A 25113-nucleotide genomic window follows, 5' to 3' on the forward strand; every position below is an offset into this window, starting at 1 on the left:
GCGGTTTCACAACAAACATCAATGGATGGTAGCTTCCTCTGATACATCATACAGAAGTGCTGCCGGCTTTTACTGAGTGCTCTGCCGGCTTTTGATGTCGGATCGTGCCTGCATTTGGTCCAAACAAAAACCCAAATTGGGATTTAAGTACAAACCTGTCGTGCCATCTCAGGATCCTATAGATAGATGTTCATAAACTATGGTTCAAATTGAAGTCTAATTCTAACTCCTTTCCAAGTAATTAATGGAAGTACATCAAATACTGGGTAGAAGGAGGAATGATAGACTTTTATCAGAGTTTTTTTTGGAGGGTTTGGGTGGGGGGGGGGGGGGGCAGTGGGGACTGGGAGTGTGTACGGAAAGTTCCCACCCGCGTTCGGTTTCTGTCCATGCCCGTGTGTGTAAACAATTCACCAGCCTGTTGAATAGGCGACACTTGTGTTGCAGTTCAATGCGGATGATCATCTCTGCAGTTTGAGTACTTGCTGTGGGGTGATGGGATGCGGGGGAGGAGGATTTGAAGACTGTGCCTCTTCATCAGAACTGCGGACTCCGGCAGACGGCAGTCGGTGTGCTATTGCCAGTGGCATGGTGGGTTGATTTGCTGGAGCTGTCACCTCACACTGCAGTGATACTGAGCATACCACCACAATCACCTTTCACACTGCTCCGGAAGCATTGGCTCTGACATGGGTGTAGCACACACACAGAAAGGGCACAGCACCAGGCCCAATTATGTAGCAACACACACCCTCCCTCCCCTCCCCCACCCTGACCAGTGGGACAATGGGACAACACCAGGGAACACTGAATCCTCGTGTTAAACCTTACAGAAAGAAAAACAGACTTATGTTGGCAATGCCGAATCAAACTGAACACATTGTATTAAACTGAAAGCTATATTCTATTGTCGCTTATTGATAGAAATCCCCCCGTAGAATCAGCAATGATCATCCAGCATTGATACAAATATCCTACACAGAAAAAACAAATACGACTCTTCAACTTGGGCCCATTAACCTTCCGTCCCAGAGGAGTGTTCAACGTTTGTAGACCCAGGGTTGCAATAAATGAACCATCTTACACAATTAAACATTACAAGCGCCTGGAATGGGAAGTAAGAGGGGAAAGTTGACATTTGAAAGTTTGCAGGGGTGGAGATGACAGTCAGGTCAGTGTGTTGAGGAGATGGTTGCAGAAGGAGGAGATACGGCGAGGGGGCTGGTGGTGGGAGAGCTGGCAGTCCCTGCGTCAGCTAGAGGTGGATTCAGGCCAGTGCGGAGTGTGCACTACACAGACAGAGAGAGAGAGAGAGAGCAGCTTGCAGTCAGTAACTAACACAGAGAGGGCAGCAGCACACTCCACTTTAAACCCTGGCAAGACAAGACACCAGCAGAAAGCGTTCGAGAGTTTTTTTTAAGGGAAAAGAGGGGAAACCAACAGTTGCTGCAGCTTTGTTGTTGAAGATTTATACACAACAAAATCCTCCCCCCCCCCCCCCAAAAAAAAAAAGTGGAATTTCCAGTGGCGATATGAACACATTACCTGGCTGGTCCTGCTGACAGTTTAACTTCCAGACCTGCCCCGGACTTTATAAAAGAAAAGGGCAACTCTTGACAGGAACACAGTTATACAAGGAGAGGGGGGAAAAAACACCAACAGGACCGTATTTGTTAAACAAAAAGAGATCACTGCAATGAACAAGCGGAAAGGTTTCTCTAAAGCCATCGCTGGACTCTTGTGGATCTGTTGCGTGTTGGTGGGAAGCGCCGAGGGGAATCTGGCCGATCACCACGTCCACTCCAGCTTCATCTACAGGCGATTGCGGAACCACGAGAGGAGGGAGATCCAGAGGGAGATTCTGTCCATCCTAGGGCTGCCTCACCGTCCCAGGCCCTTCTCGGTGGGGAAGCACAGCTCGTCGGCTCCCCTCTTCATGCTCGATCTGTACAACGCGATGTCCAACGACCAAGAGGCGGAGCGAGGAGCGGCCAGGGGCTCCCTGCCTTACCGAGCCACACTCACTACACAGAGCCCGCCTCTCGCCACCCTGCACGATAACAACTTCCTCAACGATGCCGACATGGTCATGAGCTTCGTTAACCTAGGTAACCACTCAGTTCCCACATGAACATTAGAAACGCTTAGTTTGCATTCTCGCAGCATATGTTGGCCTTCTAACCTCAATTCTGTTCTTCAGGCGTTACATTGGGATTAGAAACTATTTGTGTTTTGTTTTTTGTGGTATGTTTTGCGAACTTAAATTCTGTTCTGTGCCTCAGGTGATGGATGGAGGTAGTTGCCTCTATCTATCTATCTATCTATCTATCTATCACAAACAGCCCCACTTCAATTCTCCCTCTCCAAAGTGAGAGGAAGTTTACTTAAAGATCTCATTATTAGGTGGGATTTTCACTCGATTTCAGCAAAGGTTACATTCCAAAGTGCATCCCACCTCACAAAGGAGCAAGCAATTGGAATGGAAGCAACATTCCATGAAAGTATATGTAGGAAATATCGATTTGGAAGGAACTCTTTCTATTACAGGTCCTTTGTACCGCTGAGGAATATCTGTGAATACTGTGTCAAAATACTTCCTCCCAGAAAACTCAAGAGAGATTTGTCACCGAAATTATTGTGAGTTGATAACCCTTCCCAATTATTGTTCTCGTGGAGGTTTTCAACAGAGTTTAAAACCTTTGCGTTAAAGTTCTCGAATTCCAGGTTTGAAAAGCACAGGTTAGAGGACAAATACAGCGTTCGTTACAAAATAAACATCCAATAAAATGCAAAGTGTGGGGAAACGTTCTGCGATTTATTTTAATTTTGAGAAGAACCGCGATAACTGTGCTAAATCTTTCAAAAAACATTGGTAAAATCATGTGGCAAAAAGGAGCCGAGAAGAAAATTCCGTCAGAGATTGTCAAATTCAAGGATAAGCCTATGCCAAATGTCTTCGCAAGTGCTTGTTTAATGGTCTGTCTTAGTAGACTTAGTGGTATGGATATTTAAACAAAAACCCATTTGTCAGGACAATAAATTGATCTGGTTGAAGTTATGTTTCGTGTGAAAGCAAGTTGTGATAAGGACGGTGATCAAGATTTCTTAAGAGATGAGAGCAGCTGCTTTTTTTGACAAAAAGCCTGCTTTCTTTGTTAACTCCAGGGGAGTTCGTGAGTACTGCTTTTTGATTGCTGATCGTTTCTAGATCTCTATTCCTAGTACCTTGCTGGGAGTGCAAATGCTGACATTTTCTCATCTCGATCGCAAAGGGGATCCAAGAAGGAGCGCTGCGGGCCGATTTAGCAGATGGCCAACTGAGTACCATATATTTTCTTTTTTTGTTTCCGAGAGAGAACGACTTAAACAGTCCTCCTTTTACATTTCTCCGCCAGACGGAACTCGGAACACCAGGCTTAGCGTTTATGGCACGGCCAGCAGTCAGTTCCGCAGCAAGTTGCAGAAATAATTCAACATGGGAACCCAAATTAACACGTATCATTTTTTAAAAATGTACATGTGAGGATTCAGTCTGCGTTTCTGTGCAATAATAAATTGGAGTTTAATTGCCAGTTTGATCTAATCTTTAACTCTCTTTGAAACGGCAGTCTTTACATTACTGAAGGCGGCTGTACATTCCCAGTTCGTGTGTATATTATATTACAGAAATAACTTGGCAAGAAGTCGCTATTTTCTGTAGCAACATCTGTAGGAGTGTCTTATCCAAACAATCCAGTTCAATTAGCAACTTCGCTACCACCAATATTTTTATAAACCGACTGTTCGGTAAATTATTTTCACTTTCGAATGGCTGCACTCAGCCTGCTAGTAATAACTGCAGATACTTGTTTTGGTTGCAATGTGTATAGCATGCTTAGAACTGATTCGTCAACCAATTGCTGATTTATAACAAACCTGAGTTTGTTTGGTAAACGTATTCTTTCGTAATTTGGGTTTTAAAGGTGCGATATTAGTTTAAATTAAAACCGTTTGCAAGGTGTCAATTATGAAGTGTGGATAAAGACTCCCCAGGAGATTTCTGACTGGTTCAATCCCTTCTAATTATTTCCCATGAATTCTCCAGCGCTGCCAGCAAAGGCGGAGGTGAAGTGAAGTGAAGTTTAATTTAGTTGCTCTTTCATTTGCCCTGGAGCTAAAAGAGGTTAGCCTTTGTACCTCTGCAGGTGGAAGGAGCATTCTTTATTGTCACTCACTATAACTCAGAGTATCCTATTATGCAAAGACTAGCAGTTCAATAGCACTTTATTTGGTAAGAAACGATTATATCCCTGAATATTGAAGCTTCTGCGGCAATTCCTAATACTCACGGAAATTATTATTTGGGAGTTTTGAAATATAGCATTGAAGTACGGCGTGATACATTATGGGCTAAGTTTAATATTTATTGAAAGATTATGTCCTACTGCATTTTTAATATAGAATGACATAGCATATACAGCACAGAAACAGGCCATTCGGCCCAAAATGTCCATGCTCCACTGGAGTCTCCTCCCATCCTTCCTCCTGAAAATCCAGCAGCATGACCTTCCCCTTCCCCCTCATCTAACTTCCATTTAAATCTGTACTATTGGCCTGTACTATTCCCTGTGCTAGCGAGTTCCCCACATTCTCGCTACTCTCTGGGTAAAGAGTTTTCGTCTGAATTTCTTATTTGATTTCTTGGTGACTAACATCCATTGATGACCTCTAGTTTTTCTCTTTCCCACATGCGAAAACACCCGGTGTCTACTCTGTCAAAGCCTTTTACAAAACCTTTATTAGATCTTCAAAAATATGGAAAGACACAATTTGTGTCAGTTGTCCAATCTTAAAGAAACTGGTTACTTGAAAACTAAACTTCCTAGTAACATGGCAAAAATACAATAACTTTTAGTTTAATAACAATAGTATAAAGAACTCTAATTTCATATGGGGTTAATTACACTTCAGGAAGCAATGGGCCAAGTGGCTTTTTTCTGTGCTGTAAGCTTTCTCTGATTCTATGAATCTAGGAAGACGTGTTGGACAGTTGTTTGATACTGTAAGGGAAGTATATAGTTGGTGTCCTATTTCATTATTGGAGGCATAAAATAAGAAACATGCTCAAGCTTGTTTTTGCACCAGTTGGAAATATAAATTGCAACAGTTTCAATACAAGCTATTCATTTATAAAACCAAATGTAATGCTTTAAAAGTTTGCATTTGAATGAATGTTGACGTAATGCAATCTCTATCATTGTTAACATCGTGGGAAAAGCATGCAATTTGTCACTGAATAACTCTAAATGAAGCATGCCTATACAAGCAGTATAGTCGACCGGGACTATCACATCACTGTTAGTTCAAAACATCCAAATCATTATATTGAATACTATTATTTGCAATTAAGTGTTCAATAAATATCAGGAAAGGACTATTTGGCAAAGTTGTTGCATTTGATCATTAGAAGTTGTCTTTAAGCTACATCTTATAGACTGGAGAATAGGTAATCATGACTTCTGTCTGAATCTTAGTAGCTTTTTGTAGTCGCTTGCATGTATAGCCAAATTAATTGACACTTACTGAAAACATCCATACGATTATTAACCAGGATCTAGGAATTAAATTTCTACAGTGCTGATTCTATGACACCACTTTGTTAGGAGTACTTTGTTATAACTACAGTTTATATGGCAAGATTGTTTTTATTACTGAAGCTTGAAGGCCAGTATTGATTTAATAATAATTAAGCAGACTATGACCTTGATATTAACCCTCTCATGACGCTTGCGAGGACATTGGAGTGGGAGTGGGAGTGGGTGAGTGTGGTTGTACCTTTAAACATGTGAGAAGCAATGTTAACCCAAGGCGTTATGGCAGCTGGTAGTGCACCATTGACTGTCCCATCTTGGAGAGGTGGGACACTCAATTATAACATTTAAATCAGGCTGGGAAACCTGGCAGCGAAATGGAGACGGAGCTGCTGGCTCCACAAGGCAAGTGCTTTTCATAGCACTCCTTGCGGGCCAGAAGTGCTCCCCGTTCCCCCAGCTTCTCAAGGAAGCCTTGGACCTCTCTCTAGCCCTTGTTCTGATCAGCGACCTCCCCCTTTCAGTCCTAATTTGCAGCCTGTCCGGCTATTTTGGCCGGGCGACTCCGCCCTCTCTCTCACCCACTAAGTGTTGTTCTGCAGCCCGATTGCTGGGAACAGTCTGTAAGGGTCCCCGGCTTGGGCGTGCTGGCATTGTTTTTCCCACCTGACCGCTGGCCGGCAACTGGAAGAACAACATTATAATGAGGTCCTGCCATTAAATTCGTCAGGACCTCCGTGTCCCTAGCCTTGCCGGATTTCTCCCACGCCACCGAGCTCCCCACACTCTCTGCATCTCCCTGTAAATATCAGGGCTTATGAATCCATACAATTTTGTTTACACAGTTACCTGCATAAAAGAGAACGTTTTATTTCAGAGATGTGTTTTCCACTCATTTGTGTCTGTCGCCATAGGCAATCGCGTCCCCAACCCACACCAAATATCACAATACTATAGTTAAAACTCTTGCATCTATAGTGAACACTATTTTAAAATAATGTGATGACCATAACATATTAAATTCACAACTAAGTAACGAGTGAACAATGTTTAGTTTCTAATCATGAAATAAGTGGTGAACGCTGTCTATATTTTATGCAACAATGGAAACTTATATTTTTTAAGTTTATAAACCTGATTATTGCTGTAGATTGTGGGAATATGGGTCAGTGAGGTTGCACCCATCCTGCATATGGTGGAGGGCATGATTGTACACATTCCAAGCTGGAAGTGCACCATTGCAATATAAGTGTCCAGGGCCTGTGTCAGAAAAAGGTGTTAGGCCCTTTGCATATCCAGATAGGGGGATTAAAGCCTTTTTCAGGACCCCTTCCAAAAATTGGCTGTCCTGAACACTGCTGTGCCTCGCCTGCTGCTTTCAGGATAACTAAGTCTGCATCTGGCCTAAAATAAAAACAAGAAATACTCAGCAGGTCTGGCAGCATCTGTGCAGAGAGAAGCAGAGTTAACATTTCAGGTCAGTGACCCTTCTTCAGAACTGGCAAATATTAGAAATGTAAAATGTTTTAAGCAAGTAAAGTGGGGGTGGGGCAAGAGATAACAAAGGAGGTGTAGATAGGACAAGGTCACAGAATAGCTGACCAAAAGGTCATGGAGCATTTCCGGCATCTGCAGTATTTTGCCTGCATCAGGCCTAAACAGCAGCTCTTAAAGTTTTGAAAGTGATAATTTTCTGAATGTGGAGCTAGGAGGAGCAGTCTTGCTAACATCTTGGTCAATGTTTGTCCCAGAACTGACATCACTAAAATAGATTATCTGGTCATTATCGCATAGCTGATTGTGGGAGCTTGCTGTGCAGAAATTGGCTGCCATGTTTTGTACATTACAATTCTGACTACACTTCCAAACTACTTGATTGGCTGTAAAACACCTTGGGGCATCCTGAGGATGGGGAAGACATTATATAATTGCAAGTCTTTTGTTTTATCAACATTGATCTCAATTCAAACCAGCACAATGACATGACTGTGGTTACATTCCAAGAAGCAGAAATGTTTAAAACAGATCATTTTCATATATTTATTTAACAGCCTCAACAATACAGTACTAAAATTATATGATTGGATACTAGCAGATCAAAGCTAAAATGTGTTCTTTTAAAATTCTTTTCTGTTCTTTCATCAGAGATATTAACCTGTTTTAAATAAATGGCATAATGTTTAGTGCTAAAATAATGGACAGAAGAATTCCAGATTGGTTCCTTCATTTTCAACATTGCCTGTACAATGCTGTTGCTGATCAGCACTGCCGACTCAGAGGACAGGGCGCAAGGATCTCTATGATATTGTTGATAGAGCCCAGAGTCCTGGTGCCCCTTTGATACTCCATCAGCAGGCATCTCTTGGTCAGAATCCACTGACTCACTAGTCCATGGCTGCTTTCTGACTGGTCCCGCTGGAGAGATAACTGCATTCTCCTCCTCCTTTGAGTCTCCTCCTGCTAGGAAACTGGATCCAGATCCCTGGGAGTTCACCTTGCATTGGCATGATTTAATGTCTCTGTGCTGGTACCTGTTGACTGTCTTTTTGAAGTTGACTTGGAGGTGGGGCATAGGCTGCATTTCCCAGGAAGGAGCGTCAGCTCTCCCGCTGATAGTTCAAAGGTCTCAGGCTGGATGACAAAGTCAAAGTTCTCTCCTTCTATCTCCTCTGGAATCTGCTATGCCTCTCTTTCCAACACCCTCGACCCTCCTGCATGTCCTATTCCTCCTCCTCGTGCTCCTCTGCCTGCAGAAGCTGTGTCACTGTGTCTCGTCTGACTTGTGGAAAGGAAAATGTGCAGTTAAAATGTTTGTTCTTGTCAGTGATGAGGTACCCCATGGTCGGGGTATTGGAGGAAGAAGTGGGGTTGCCAGTTTGGGGAGTAGGGGATAGTTGGGATGGAGGTGTAATCCTGTGCCAATGTTTTGCACAGAAGTGTTGATAAATAGCTAGTGGGCAAGTACTCACTGGCTTGTGGACTCAATTCCCCTGCACCATCTATCACATTATGGTCAAATGGTACAGTAAGTACACTGCCTTCTGCTTATGAAGGTCAGAGAGTAGAGGCTTGGGACCCTTCTCCACTCCTTTCCCTCGCTTGGGCACTGTGGGCATTCATGCCCTGAAAAGACAAAAATGGAAAAGATTAGGCTTGCAGTGCTTTCAGTCTGTAGAGCAATTGCAGAACCAACTGGTTGTCGTCTTTCAGGAGTTGGTGGGTGGTGGGGCTGGGGGTCGGATGTCTTATCAACAAGCCACTAATTAGTTTCTTCCACCTGAGTATGGCCACCATATTGGGCATGGGAGAATGTCATGGCATCTCAAGATTCTTACCTTCCCAGCTCTGGTCAGGCCAACTTTGGGACAATCATCAAGGTACTCAGTGCCTCTGCTACCTTCCCAAAGCTGAGGGCAGGACTGTCGCGGAGTTGATCAGCTGCTTCCACCTTTCCTCTACCTCATCCAAGAGGGCCTGAAAGTCCTCATCTGTCGAGCTAAATGCTCTTTTTCTAGCCTTCTTCCATCAATCAGTCATCTGCGTGAGGTGAGAAGTTTGAGGCAGTTTAGACTCTCAACAGAGCAGTTTCAGTGAATAAGTTAACAAAGCTACAGGACAGAGTGCTGGGTGCTGCTTACCTTCAGCCCCCAGGCTCACTCTGAAGGAGAACATTTTTAACTTCAATTTTTATAGTTCTTCACTCTAGCACCTTGAGACCCCATTGACTGTCCCAGTTATGTTGGAATATGAGGCAGAATTACCCCTATTTTTTAGTTCTGGAATATTTAATGGAGATTGGGCAGCTACCTGGGTGAAATGCATTCACAGAGGAAGCTCCAAGCCCAAGGGTACTAGTTTCCTTTCCTTCCATTTGCAGTTTCTTCTATGTTTTCTTTTATATTCTGCTTCCAATCACTTGTTGATCTTGGCCATCATTTTATTTTTGAACATTCAGTGCCAGTTCATTTTTCCAACTTGAACATCCACTGGTCCTTGGTTCATTGAGTATTTTTTTTTGCCTTTAATACAGTGTCATTTGGACACTGGATTTTTAATATTGAATACTATCATCCAAAAAGTTAAAAAGGAGGGATATTGATAACCAAATAGAGTCATGCCAAGTCCTTTCCTCCTTGCAATGTCTACAAACGTACAATAATCGAGCGCAAAATTAATTAACATGGGTCAGATCTAAATGTCAATGTGCTGTTTAACTTTGAGATCAGGCTGTTTGTGACCCCTGTGAAGATTGCCCCATCAGCAGCACTCTGCAAGATCTTAACCTTAGAGGATTAATACAAAATAGATTACTCACTTGTTCTCAATCCCTTATTGGATGTGTTAATGTCAGGTGTTCACTAGGGGCTTGTATTGACAGTAAAGGTAAACTATTAATATCCAAAAACCTTGGTGTGTTAATATTCAGACAACTTCACTGATTTGAGAAAAGGGCAAGAGTGAATTAGCAAATTTCTAATAAATCCTTGGAAAGGCATCATTATTCTTCACATGAAGAATTATTCCTTTCATGAAACTGGAACAATTACTTTTCACATTCTTAATCATTTTTATTTATCACTGAACTTGCAAATTTTGTACTTCGTGAGGCAGCAACTCACACTGTGATCCACTGATAAATTGCTAAAACACAATCTAATTTCACCAATTGAGTTTAATAAGCTAGAGATCAATCTTCATTGGGCGGCTTGGCACAGAAGACATGGAATTGTTTTTTTTTCTAGCTTCTCTGCCTTGAATTTGGAGCTTTATAGAATGAAAGTCTTCTTTCTGTGCTGGCAGTTCGGGGCCAAAGTGTAATGGGTTTGGGCTATTGCAAAACAGTTCCTGGTGGCATAAATCCTCAGTAAAGAGAAAACTTCTTCTTCTTTGGCCTCCTTGTCTCAGGAGACAATGGGTAAGCGCCTGGAGGTGGTCAGTGGTTTGTGAAGCAGTGCCTGGAGTGGCTATAAAGGCCACTTCTAGAGTGGCAGACTCTTCCACAGGTGCTGCAGATAAAATTGGTTGTCGGGGCTGTTATGCAGTTGGCTTTCTCCTTGCGCTTCTGAGTTTTTTCCTGCCAACTGCTAAGTCTCTTCGACTCGCCACGCTTTAGCCCCGCCTTTATGGTTGCCCGCCAGCTCTGGCGATCGCAGGCAACTGACTCCACGACTTGTGATCAATGTCACAGGACTTCATGTCACGTTTGCAGACGTCTTTAAAGCGGAGACAAGGATGACCGGTGGGTCTGATACCAGTGACGAGCTTGCTGTACAATGTGTCCTTGGGGATCCTGCCATCTTCCATGCGGCTCACATGGCCAAGCCATCTCAGGCGCCGCTGGCTTAGTAGGGTGTATATGCTGGGGATGTTGGTCGCCTCGAGGACTTCTGTGTTGGAGATACGGTCCTGCCACCTGATGCCAAGGATCCTCCGGAGACAGCGAAGATGGAATGAATTGAGACATCACTCTTGGCTGACATACGTTGTCCAGGCTTCGATGCCGTAGAGCAAGGTACTGAGGACACAGGCTTGATACACTTGGATTTTTGTGAACAAAAGTCCAAAGAGAAAACTATTCAAGGTTTATTCTATTGGCTCAGAGTGAGCTTTGCTGACCTGGGATAGCTTGACTGGGAACCAAAAGTGGAAAATATTCCACTTCCCTAGTATTGACTCAGAGCAGTCACAAGAGTGGCTTGTGTATGAGATGGAAATGCCAAGTTGGGGCAGCAATGAATGTTCACCTGATGGGCTTGAAAGTGCAATGGGTTAAGTATTCCTCAGGTCACTCTGCATTGTGACAATGTAAATCAGTTTGTTAAGATTTTCTTTATTTGCTATTTGTAACAAAATTGGAAACAAGTTCTGAAAAGATGTTAATGATCTCAATAATTGCACTGAGCATAAATTGTTATAACCACTTTTTAAGATGTTCCGTTTGTTGACCAGAGGAATATTACACCATTGTTGGGTAGAGTAAAGTGAGTTTTATTGACCCGGGATAGTTTGAATGAATGCCAAAAGTGGAGAATATTCCATTCCCCTAGTACTGATACCTGTCACCTTAATGAGCCCTAAATAATTTGCTAAAGGCTCTGAGCTTTGTTGCAATGTATTAAAATAGAGCTCATTAATATTCAGAAAATTTAATAGATTAGCTCACAATGTAGGAAGAGTATGAGCTGAATCCGGGCCGTGCGCTGCCATCTAGTGCGTGGCAGCTCATTTAAATATACAGGGCGGGCCACCCCACCAATCACGTGGCAGGGACGGCCTCAGTGACACTGTGAACGGTGTCAGCTGCCTCTGCGCAGGTGCTGGGGCCATTTATAAAGGGCTGCCAGACCTGCACAGAAACTACAGAGTTGAATCCTGTACCACCACCCCCAACACTGTTAATAAATTCTGACCCTTTCCTCACCCAATACAATGAAAATAAATGGCCGCCCAAAACATTTACATTGAACATTGGACCTCTCCCTCCAACAACTGCACAAGGTTCAGAGGTCAACCCGTCCCCCCCACACGAGAAATGCAGAGTTCACCCCATTCAACCCCCTCCCCCCCCGAACTTCACTAAAAATTCTAAGTACCCCCCTTCCCCACCTCGGTATTGTCCGATTTCCCTGGATGGGAAAGTGAAAGCGAGTGAGTGCCGCCCATCGCATGGAAGATCCCGGGCAGCCGGTAAGATCATGGTGAATGGTATTTAAAAGTATTCATTTCTTTTATTTAAACATGTAAAATTGGGTCCCGTCGCCGAGCAGTGGGGGGCCGCCACGGAACCTCGCTGTTGCCGGGAAGATCAGGCCCGGCAATCCTGGCAGTCCTAGCACGGGCTCTGTGGCGGACCGCTGATGCTGCGATCTTCCACCACACCCCCCAAACCCCTGCCCCCGCCACGGAGCCCAACATCGGGAGCTCAACAAAATCCCGGCCTATAATTCACACCAGAATTGATGTTTTGATCATTGATATTAATAAACAAAGTAGCAACAGTACAATGTTATTAATATGTAATATAAATTTTAGCTGCCAAGTGGTAATTGAAAGAGTAAATTGTGACAGAAAGACAAGGGGACAAAGGCTCAAAGACAAGTTTAAGATTGATTTCAGGAAATTGTTCTTCACACAAGCAGTAATCAATACATGGAATAGATTTCTGGGCAGCAAGGTGGAGAACAGTGGAATAATTTAAGAAACAATGGGAGGATTCTGGATGGATGAACATAAAAATGGGCTGAATGGTCTTCAATATCCATAATTATCTTGTGAAAAATTCTCTTTATTTGTTAAAAAGCTTAAAAGATTGTGGAAAATCAGGTGTAAATGAGTTATGCTTATAACTACAATACACACATGTATCTGTGATCTTTTAAGTGTGTTCACTGATCTCTTTGCCCGAATGAAGCTGGACCTCACCCCAGCACCAAAAAGACAAGTGTATGTCAATTGCATTTGTTCAGGATGTTTATTACTCCCAGACTCTCAGGTCATGTGAATCCAATGCTAATCAGCTGAACAACAGCAAATAAAAGCCTCAGGCCTGCCTGCCTTTCAGCTACATATCTTAAGGTAGGTTCATTTTCTGGCTATTCCATTGAACTTTATAATGCTGGAGGAAGAGGAAGAGGAGAGAGAGTTCCACAGACTCAAGGCCCAATAATTAAGCATCACAGACTGCACCCCATTTGCCCAAAGAGTGTATAGGCCTCGAATGAGTTAGGAGGAGATGTCTGAGGAGCCACCTATAATTCACGAGGGGTGCTATTGGCCGACTGTGTGGATTGCCATGAAATGATCTTAAACCTCGGTCCATAGGTTGCAAGGCCATCACTGTGGAGATGAAGATCATCACAGCTGTAAAACCTATGGATCTGGGTTATTCAAAGCATCCTTGTGGGGGGAGCCTATGTCGGATCAGTCAAGGAGCAGAGAGGGACTGCATACATCAGGTGACTGCCACCCTGGCTGGAGGGTTCATGAATTCGAGGTGTCAGTGGTGTAACAGACCTTCTGTTAGATTACTGGCTCCCCCAAGATGTTTGAAGTGATTGATGGGGCACACGTGACACTGGAGAGAGACCCCCTTTGAAAACCCACAGAGCTACACGATCTTGAAGAGATGCAACTCACTCAATGTGCAGTTGGTCTGCTCTCCTTGGCTGTACATCCTGCATGTAACAATTTGGAAGACCAAATGATGTAAACTCTATAAAAATTGTGCATAAACTGTATTAAACTTTAATGAAATGTTTTCCAGTCTGGCTGTTGCCACCCCCCCCCCCCCCCCCCCACCCTTGGGATGACAAGGGGGGACAAAGTGGAGGCACTAAAGACAGAATTGAATTTCCCAACTCTCTCAAGGCACTTCACTTGACCTCCTGTGCCCAGGCAAGAATATCTACCATCGTCCCCCTTGGACTGCCTACAAGCCACCATGTCTACTTGCAATGTGGTGAGGAATGTAGGTCTGATGGGCTGTGGGTCTGTGACTCACCGAATCTTGTGGCCCTCTTCTCCTAGTGCAAGGATGTAGCCCAACCTGCGTCCCAGGATTAAGATCCTGAGTAGCTGGGAACCTGCCCACTGCTGTTAGGCTGGAGCTCACGATGATGCTGCAACTCATAGAGGTGGAAACGCCTGACAATTGAACCACACCAGTGTGGAAATGATCTGTGGCTTCAGCCAACTGGTAAGTGAAACACTGGCAGCCACCAGATCCCACAAAGCCTCATTGAAACTCTGAAAACTGCAGGACATTATGCACTCCAGTCTGCCGCCCAAAACCTGAAGAGCTGAAAACATAGTCTCCATTAAAATCGGGGCCTTTGTCATCTACTTTGTCATCCCCTTGCTGAGGAGCTGCTGGTTATCCCAAAGAAGCAGTCAGCTGCTGTACTGGCTTCCTGGAGCTGTAGTGTCACTATTGCAATGTTGCTGCCAATCATGATAGCAGAGTCTAACACCAGGTGGACAAGTTCATATTGCCATTGATGGAGCTCATGGTCCTCAAGACCCTGAGATACTCCATCAGCAGACTGTTCTTCATGCTTGCAGCCGATAAGACAGGCTCCCCTGATCCATGCTTTGTGGCTGCATTCTTGGTGCAATTTCACTTTGGACAGACAGGCACGATTTCACGTGTATTTTGGATGCAATTTCCTGATTGTGCCCATGGGGGAAACTCCAAGCCACAGAACTCACAACAATTTTCTTTGTTGCAATTTTTGGAAATTAGCAATTTGTTGTACTGGTTTATAATTTACTTTTCTATTATAGCAATTATAATAGATTCTGATTACAGTATATGCTTGTCTTTAATATATTTAATGATCAATGCTGTAATCATTGTAGATTCACAGATTTCAAATGCTCGTCGTTACGCAGCATTTATAGTTCCAAATAGTTTTTAAAAAAGGCAATTACTAGAATTTAACTGTTTCCAAAATGTATCATATCTCTTTGTCAGAATTATAAATAAAATTCCTCTAATGGCTCGGCAGGTTTCCACAGTGAGTTGCTGAGTCACATAGACCAGGAAGGGTGTGTTGATAGGGTTAGATGAAGAGGGATGGGAGGAAGCTTTTTTGGAGCATAAATACCAGCATAGACAAGATGGGCCTATTTCTGTGCTTTAAATTCTACGTAATAGACTAGGAAAGTCCCAGGGTTCTTCACTGATCTCTGCTAACGCAGCTGATCTCAGCTGGAGAAGCAGTATGGACACTATAAATAACCTCAGTGTCCCTAGGTTAGGAAGGAGAAAATGGGCTGGAGTTCCCAGCCCCCGGTTGCTATCCAGATAGCCTTGCTGGATGTGCATGTGTGTTAAGGAGCAGAAGAGGGAAAACAAAGCAGTAAAAATAAATACTGGAAAGGCGCATGTTTTGATCCATATCTGAAAAGGAAAGATGGGTTAATATTTTGACTATTGGTTGCCAGCATGTGTGGTTCTCTTTAAAAAAAAATTACCTTTTTTCTCTCTTTAAACATTCACTTGATATATTCTGTGAGCATCATGCCATACATCTAAAACATAATATATGCTGTCAGACATCACAGTTCAGTCATGAAATAGGAAGCCCACAAGCAGATAAAACTACACATATCTAAAAGAAAATAAGAACAAATAAGAGGGAGTGAGTGTAAGGCTGTAATCTAACCTTAGGATACAGATGAAGGTAATAAACCATTCAAGCTTTGTCATTGAAATTTATGATGCCATCTATACCCTTTGGTTAGATTACAACTTTGCAACTCACCCTCATGTATTCTTTATTTTCTTTTTATTAAATGCCTTTAAAAACAGAAAAGTAACATCACACAAACACCTTTTTGCAGTATTTTTGTAACTCTGATCACTTTTTAACAGAATATTATGCGGTGAAAGATTTTTTTTACAATTCACTGTGGCACTCTTTTCTGATTTTGACAGCTGATGGGAAGAAATTCCCATCATTTACTTTGGTTAACATCACATGAGCTCAGAAATGCTGACCTTCCTGACTACTTGATCTTGGCTATTCTTATCAGATGACCGTCTGACCTGCTGGTAATTGCACTTAATTATTTCCTGTTGTAAATTTAAGAAAATGGGAGGTGTGTTGTGTGATTTAGGGACATGGGAACTTTTTTTCTCAGGAGCTTACATTATCAAATCCCACAGGTAGTATTTCTTGACAGTGTCAGTATCGAGTTTCCCAAACAGCAGCAAATAGTTTGCAGTCCTCTCACAAAGCTAGTCAAGGTTACCAGGACAAACAAAATTTTTCTTTGTGGCAGTTTTGAAGAAAGAAAGTTCTAAATACTAACAGATGTGATGGTAATTTGGTAATGATGGGAAATATATACGCTGCTCTAATCGTCAATCTTAACAAAAGCCAAGTTGAGCCATTTTCAACCTGAGCCATATTTGATAAGGACAATCAAAATATTCTGTAAGTAAACTGCAACAGGAAAAAAAAGGCCGCTTGTACACAAAATCAAGAGATTATGAAGTGAAATATAGATTATAAGTGCTTATAATCAAAAACTAAATATATAGTAAAGCAGTTGGTATATCTTAATGTACTGTATCCTGAAGTGATAGACCACAAACGTGCATCTGCAGTCTCTGCACATGGGGATCTCCCAAATAGAAGGGACTGGTGGAGGCCAGTTGCCTAGTTGGGTTAGGGAGGAAAAAATGGTTTTCTCGTATATCTCCTGGTGCCCAGGCACAAAACAATATTGTCAAATAATTAGGAACATATCACCAGTCTGCCTTCTCAGTCGGAAAAAAATAAAGTGGGCAGAATAACCTAAAAGGAATGCTTTTATAAATTTCAAAAGGACAGCAGTTGATTGCTTGCATGGGGCCAGAGGTGGAATTCTTTCAACAAAAATGGAAGCATGCTTATATTTCTCTCTAATTAACCAGCCCCAAACTGAATCATGAGAATCAGTAATGTGTTATTTCTAAAAATGCAATTTCAGTATTGGGTTGTTAATTACAGAGCAAATGAGGCATTCTCTTGTTTCTGCTATGAGAGCAGTTTTATTACTTGTTGGTGTGGTATTGAAACATGCAGATTAACAACAACAGCAGCAGTGACTTGTACTTATATAAACCTTTAACACTGTCAAATGTGCCAAGGTGCATCACAGGAGTGTTATCAAACAAAATTTGACACCGAGCCACAAAAGGAGATTTTTGGGCCGATGACCAAAAGCTTGGACAAAGAAGTAGGTTTTAAGGAGCTTCTTAAATGAGGAACGAAAGGAGAGATTTAGGGAGGGAATTCCAGAGCTTAGGGCCTTATGAGCTGAAGGCAATGCCACCAATGGTGGAATGATTAAAATCAGGGATGCTAAAGAGACTAGAATTAGAGGAGCACAGATATCTCAGAGGGCTGTGGGGCTGGAGGAGATTACAGAGATAGAGAGGGGGCGAGGCCATGGAGGGATTTGCAAAGAAGTGTGAGAGGAGGAGAAGCGGGCTCTAGGTTCAGTTCCTGGTGTGTGCTGAATTTTCTGATCTAGTTGGGGCATCATTCATGACCCTTCAATTATCCCTGGGCTTAAAAGCCAAAATTGGCCATTGGTCTCACTCCTATTCAGCCTTGGAATTCCTAAATCTCTTCACCTCTCTGCTCTTTTAAGGAGCTCCTTAAAACCTATCGCTTTGACCAAGGTTTTGGTCACCCATCCTAATATCTCCTTATGTCAAATTTTGTTTGATAACGCTCCGGTGAAGTGCCTTGGGATGTTTTACTTCATTAAAGATGCTATATAAAAGCAAGTCGTTGTTGCTGCTGGAAATTGTCATCCTGCTGATCAGTACAAGACTGGATTTACATTGATGCCCCACAGTCAAGATCACACTGTGCAGGATCACAATGAGGATGAGTTACTTGCATGAGTTATCAAAAATGAAAAATAAGTTGCAGAACTATAGTTTCATCGAAGTGCACCTGCTTAAATTAACTTGAATAAAATCGAAAAAATGCATGTTAACAACTGAATGGATACGCTGATGTTTTAGTGACATCATTATCTCCTTTTGTTTGAAATTCGAGTGCTAACCTTCCATTGTTTGAACCTTAAGTCCAGTGGAATGTGCTCTACAATCAAGGTGCTTCCAGGCACAAAGCATTTATGCTTTGTCTGCACCTTGCCTGAATCTCTTAGGGTGTTGGTGTATAACAAATACTTGTCCCAGACTAGTGTCTTCAAAGAGCAAACAGATATATTGCCCGCTCTGCATCACCCCCTTTTCAGTGAAACTGGAGTTTCATGAATGCTTGTTGTAAACATGTGCAGAGTTATGGCCACCAGCATCAAATGCCACTTAAATTTGATGTTAGCGAGGACCAACCGTACTGCCACTCCCTGCTAACATTAAACATGAAGTTTAAAATGTTCTCAGGCCATCCATTTTCATCTTTGCTCTGCACCAAAGGAGAATGATAGTCACATCTGCTGTGAAGGCACAATGGTGCCCGAGACCACTTTGATTTATGGCTGGTCTCTATAAACTAGGTGTATAAAAATCAGACCAATTTGCACAGATATTGCAGCTAGCCTCTTTAGGGGTCTGCAGTTGCTGCTTCAACCGAGCCACACCTGAATTAGGGCACAATCCAATTTCAGGGCCCTTGAATCACTTTTGAAGACAGCAGCTTCGAACTAAGTTAACTTAATTGTAACTGAGTGTGAATAAACTCTCATCCTGAAATGGTTAAATGTCTATACATGATGTATTGAAACTCTGGCTAGGGTGAACATTTGCCATAGCAAACAAGATTTTGTTCCAAAGCTGTTGAACTCTAGGTATATCTTTTACTGTCTTTTAAATACGACACTGTGTCAATCTTTTTTTTTAAAACATAATTTTTATGCTTTTCAAAACAATTGGTGAATTTCTGTGCTCATCAAGATAGAGACATCAGTGCTCAGGAAGGAAACATTTCCTACATTTCACATCTTGTCAAAGATTTCAGAGCTAGACATAAGGGCTATTTTCTAAATGTTCATTCCCAGTATGGAGTCTTAAGTTACAGAAAGGAAAATTGTGGGGAGTGCACTAGTGATTTCCCAATATGTAGTCCTGGATGGTGATGCATCGTGCTGGGGGTTCTGGATTCAGAAAATCAGCTCTATAGATTAAAGCTTTCACTGCATTGCAAGTACAGCACGGTCCAACTCAGAAGAGCACTCTATCCTCCAGCAGTTGAACATTTCCACCTCCTGCTGCCAGCTTCCCTGAAAGTATTTCCGAGGCTGCAGTTATATTCTGCTATCTGTGACCGCTAGCTGCAGGTTGCGATTTGCAGCCAGTAAAATGTTGTCTGACTGCAAATTGCACTCTGCTCCCTGGAAAGGGTTTTGCACATTCTTAAACGTGTAAAGTGCTCTGCTCACAGGCAGCAAACATTTATTAATTGAGATAGCGAACAGAAGCGTATGCTTTCACAGTCAATTGAAAATGACGCGGCTTACTTTTTATAAAGTCTCCAAGAGGTCTGCTGGACTCGTGAACACTTTTTAAATCCAGCTTAAACACTGGAGTAATATGGCCTCTCCATAGGGGTCTCATACCACCATATTCCACTGACAGCCGTGCCTTCAGTTGCCTAGGCCCTAAACTCTGGAATTCCCTCCTTAAACCTCTCCGCCTCTCTTCCACCCTCTCCTCCTTCACGATGCTCCTTAGAACCTGCCTCTTTGATCAAGCTTTTGATCACCTATCCTAATATCTCTTTATGTGACTCGGTGCCAAATTTGGCTGGTTATTACTTCTGTGAAGTGCCTTAGGATGTTATACTACATTAAAGGCACTATATAAATGCAAGTTGTTTTTGTTGGATTAGGATTAGGCCCTGACTCTGAATTATAACTTCACTCTGACTGAGATTGTCAATTTGTACCAAATTGCAGACAGTTTTATGCTGTGGGCCAATCAGTTCGTAGTTGGGGTTGTGACTGTATTAATTTTACATGGGGTCCTTAAAACCAACAAAGTGTAACACCTCAATCCATGGATAAGGACTAGGTTTAAACCTAGGATAGAGGTTAAAGAACACATCCCCTAATGCAGCAGATTTATAAATTGTCTTTTCTACACATTAACTCATTCATTGAGCTGGGTTTTAAGCAGTCCTCGACATCATGATCCGTGGCGGTGGTGGGGGGTCTTGAAGATGGCTTTGGATGAAGCCCACCACGGACCTTCAGGGTCCGGCCCGATCCTCCTGGCGGCAGTGAAGCTCCGTGACGGCCCTCCAACCCCCCCCCCCCCCTCCGTGGCTGGGCGACAGGACCACAATATGAATATTTAAATCAATAAAATTAATTAATTTAAATATACTCACCTGTGATCTTGAGGGCCTGCCACAATCTTCGGTATGGCGACTGGCACTCCCGCGCCTTATGATCCCCATCCGGGGAAACGAGGCACGACAGTGGTGGGGAGAGGAGGTAAGTTTATCAGTGTGGTTGGGGTGCGGGGGTGGGGGGGTGATGGGGTCAAATAAATGTCATGGGTGTTGGGGATGGTGGGAAGCGTTGTACTTTAAACTTTGTGCAGTTTTGGGGGGAAGGTCAGATGTTGTAAGTAAGTGTTTTTGGGGGGAAGGACAAATAGTTAATGAAATTGTTACGGGGAGGTTGCTGGAAAGGGGTGTTGGAATGTTGTTTATGTAATTTTGGGGAGATATTTCTTTAAAAATTTAAATATCCCGACAAGGCTGACTGCCCTTTAAAAATGGCGTCAGCACCTGCGCATAGACAGCTGACGCCATCGCCGGGGGCGGACAGCCCATCCCCGCCATGTGATTGGGGGGGTGGCGGGCCACCCCAGCAATTTAAATGAGCCGCTGCACTTAAGATCATGGAGGCTCTTTGGCGTGTGGCCCATGGTTGGGCCGCCAATTTTGAGCTCGCCGCTGAGCTCATAGAATCGGCGGCGAGCTTGTAGAATCCAGCCCATTTTGTGTGCAGCTGCAGTAGAAGTTATTGTACAAAATGGACTAACTTGTGTTTGTAATCACAGCAGTCAGGATTGTCTACTAGATACAGTTAAAGAATATCTGCTATAATTTGATGTTTCTTGGTGTTTTGGAACACATAGCTAAACACTTTAAAATCATTTGATCCAAATCATGGCTGAAAGGCATTCTATTGTATTAAATGAAGGGATCTTCTCAGTTTCTGCCATTTGCAGATTCGTGGTACAAAGTAAAACTAAAAATATTTGGATTTTCCTTGCCTTTTTTTGTGAGGTTTAAACCCAGACTTGTCTTTTTCACTTTACTGTACCAAATTATTTAAGCACTTCAATTACACTGTAATGTGTCTCTCTGTGACAGTTTCATATTGTCAGTATAGTTATACAATTCTCTATGAAGTCAGTCTGTAAATTAACTGCTACATTAGCACTGTAATGTTGACTTTGGCACTCAGTAGTTAATCATATATTAGCAGACAATCCAGCCTCCCCGAGTATCCGGAAGGTTTTTCAGATGTTTGTGTTCATCAGCAGCCGTAAACTTTCAGAATGTAGGTCTAATACTGCTGGAAATTGCTGAATCCAGTTGGCCAGACCTTGCCTGAAGCAGGACATCTTGTGGCGCGCACCATTAGTTAAACTTCTTCTGTACCCTTTAGTTCAAAATTGTTTGCACTCTAAAGTTACTGGAAATGTGAGATGATAAGAGTGTGGTGAGGGCAACAGGGACCTTAGTGAATGGTGGGACCAACAGTGTGTCTCTTTAACCAAAGTAATTTAAGCATTGAGAAAGAAACAGAGGAACAACTGAGAGGGAGGGTGAATGAGAGTCACTTCTGGTACAAAAGGCAAGGGGAAGAAAGATTGGATTAAGAGAGCGAGAGGTAAAAGAGAAAGACGGGAAAAGTAAGTTTAAAAAAAAATTTAAATCTGATATTTTAAAAATCTCTTAACAACATGCAGGAAAGAGATTCAATAGTTCAAATTATTCTCTTTCTGGGGCAAGATTTTGAATGATATTGCTTTAATAATTATCATGGCGTTAAAATAGTTACGCTGTTAAATTCGAAGCCTAACTTTCTGCAATGAGTTTAAAGGGCAATTAATGTGTGATTCCAGCAAGTTCTGAATAATAATGGGGAGGCTAAGGATGAGATACTGTTTGTGTGAAGCAAGCAAAGGAGTGGCCTAAATCGATGAGCAAGTTCCAGAGATCTGAAACTCCACAGCGTATCTCTTAATCCCCTGAACTTGCTGGCCGATTTGTGCATTAACAGCATGGCCTCAACACACCATTATATTTCTAGCAAGATTCAGACCTATCTTGAAAGTTACAACCAGGAAGATTGATAAGAGATTATCTGCTCCAGTATCTCGACTACGAGAAAAGTTTTGGGGATTATTCACTGCTACAGTTTAATACAGTACTTTGAAATTGGTAGCTATACATCTGAGCTTGGGGTCGACGTATCATTTTGATACATCATCTCATCTCATTATTTTCAACAACAGGGGGAATGCGTTGTTTATAAATCAATACAAAGTGTGCATATTGTTCCAAAAAAAATCAGTCTGTTCAATAGACTGTTGAGAAGCTTTACAACAATATTGTTGCTGTGGGGCCATTTGAAGTTTATAAAGAAGACTGTCAGAGAGAGTTTGGACATCAATGCTACACTTTTCAGGCGTGAAATAGTTGAAACAGGATCTAAAAATCAGGTGGTGATCTTCCATTCCCGATTAAACCGGAAGTGTGCCTCGTGAAAAATTCTAAGAGGTGGCAGGCTTGATGTGGTTATGCAAATTGAAGCCCTAAACTGGTTGTCGGGCCCCAATGTGAAATTGAACTGCAGCTAAGTGGCACTTGATGGTTCTTCCAGGTCGAGAGTAACTTAACCAGTGGTCTTAGTGGACTCCTGGAAGCCGCTGATAAAAGACCAAAAACTTAGTAGACATTTCTGTTGTTTGGAATCAGAAGGAGCAAGAGTTTTCCTCCTGAGTCTAGAAAACAGTTGCAACCTGAAGGCTGAGGTTGCTTCATCTCAACATTGCTTCCCCCCATCTCGCAGGACCAACTCGAGGCTCACTCCCAACATTGCAGCCACTCCAAATTGCTGCCATTGGTACTGGCAAGCTGTTTCCAGATACTCGATTGGTGCAGCAGCTCACTTTTATTTTATTCTTTCATGGGATGTGGGCATCACTGGCAAGGCCAGCATTTGTTGCCCATTCCTATTTGCCCTTGACACCTGAGTGGCTTGCTAGGCCATTTCAGAGGGCAGTTAAGAGTCAACCTCTTGCCATGGGTCTGGAGTCACATGTAGGCCAGACCAGGTAAGGGCAGCAGATTTCCTTTTCTAAAAGGACATTGGTGAACCAGATGGGTTTTTGATGACAATCGATGATAGTTTCATGGCACCACTACTGAGACTAGTTTTGAATTCCAGATTTTTATTTATTAATTGAATTTCAATTCCACCAGCTGCCATGGTGGGATTTGAACTTGTATCCCCAGGCATTACCTCAGGCTTCTGGATTATCCGTCCGTTAAATGCAGATGAAGCCTGGTGCCAAATTTGGTCACACTAACATGGATCCATGCAAAGAATGTTCGCTGCACTGACATGCCGCCGACTTTGGGCAGAAGTCCAATTTCTCCCCCTGTGTTTCCCCAAAACAGGAATTGTCAAGTATGAATTTTGAGTCACTTTGACGCATAACTGTAACTTTCATGAGACAGTGGGCTAGAAATTTGGTCATGGAGGCTTACCACAGTGTCCCGGTGGGCGCGATGCACCGCTGGCCACTGCCAGTGTGACTCTCACATTGTGGCAGCAGGAGAAAGGCACACATAGGTGCGTCCCCTGCATCAGCCAGAAGACTTTCAATAGGCATCACACAACCCAACCAGCTGATGTGACATTAGATTTCCAAATTTCGACCATGCCAGTCCTGTGTACCTATTCATTTATCACTCTTCAAAGTTTTCTAGCGTGAGGCTGCAAAATGGGCCCTGCACCAGTTAATTTACAGGGCCTGGTACCTAACTTGCAGATAAAGTAATTTTTTTTGAACTTTTTCTGTTGCAAAGTGTCTGGAAATACTCTGGAGTGTTTTCGGAGGTGTTGTGGTGGGTTCCTGGATTTAACAGAGAGTGTTGTCGCATCCTCACAGCGGGAGCAGAGAAGTAGGTGACCTGGCAACACGAAGGCTGCAACAGGTGACAGCGCCACTGGGTCTGCAGCATGACAGGCAGATGAAGCAGAGGCTGCATGATGCCCTCTGCCATATTGGCGATGGACTCCTCCATGCTCCTTGACAGTGACAATAGACAGACAGGTAGGCCTGCTAATGCACCCAGCATCTCGGCGTGCATACCAATCAGTATAATCCAGTATTCTGTCCCATCGACGTCCTCATCTGACTTCCCTGCAGCAGAACCTGTTGGCCACCTTGCCCTCCAGCTGGCTGGTACACAAAACAAGCTTTACTCCTGGCTTGGCTATTCATGCCCAGATGGGTGGCTGTACTGGGTGACCAATTTGTTGTGTGAGATGTTTGGCTGCCCATACTGCTTGATGAGAGGGTCAGTTATCAGTAAAAGTGGGCACTGAAGGCCATTCTTGATTCTTGGGAACAAGGGCTGCCCGTTGAAGACATGGTCACTAACACCTGTAAGGACCCCTCGCACTGCAGCAGAGGAAAGGTACAACACTTGTCATGGCTCCACCCGAGCGACCATTGAGCTGGCCATTGGGCTGCCGAAGATGAGATTCCGTTGTCTAGATCGATCTGGCGGAGCCTGGCAGTGTGTCCCAGTGAGGGTCTCACATATCATGGTGGTCTGCTGTGCTCTGCACAATCTAGCACTGCAGAGGGAGAGGACTTGCAATGATGATGAGATGCCTGAGTGACACTCCTCCACCGACAAGGAGGATGCAGAGGAGGGGAGGAGCAAGCAGCACTGGGTGTTGAAGCCCTTGCACTGGATGCCAGGCAGATTGAGCAATGCGCCAAGGAGGCAAGAGACAATCTCATAATCATCCTCTTCCA

The 25113-nt window shown here is 43.1% G+C and overlaps 1 protein-coding gene across 2 annotated transcripts in view; it reads left to right on the forward strand.

Moving 5' to 3' along the window:
- Window positions 1–1173: 1173 nt before the first annotated feature.
- The window catches only part of bmp5 (bone morphogenetic protein 5), a 584277-nt gene continuing 560337 nt past the window's right edge, over window positions 1174–25113 (forward strand). The window contains exon 1 of one of the 2 annotated variants that reach the window (XM_068021236.1): window positions 1174–2108. In XM_068021236.1, the coding sequence (XP_067877337.1) occupies window positions 1697–2108 (412 nt within the window). In that variant the 5' untranslated portion in view covers window positions 1174–1696. The remainder of the gene's footprint in view (window positions 2109–25113) is intronic. The other variant, XM_068021227.1, reaches the window with a different exon arrangement.

This window comes from Heterodontus francisci, chromosome 3 (assembly GCF_036365525.1).
Source record: "Heterodontus francisci isolate sHetFra1 chromosome 3, sHetFra1.hap1, whole genome shotgun sequence".
In the NCBI taxonomy this organism is placed as follows: Eukaryota; Metazoa; Chordata; class Chondrichthyes; order Heterodontiformes; family Heterodontidae; genus Heterodontus; species Heterodontus francisci.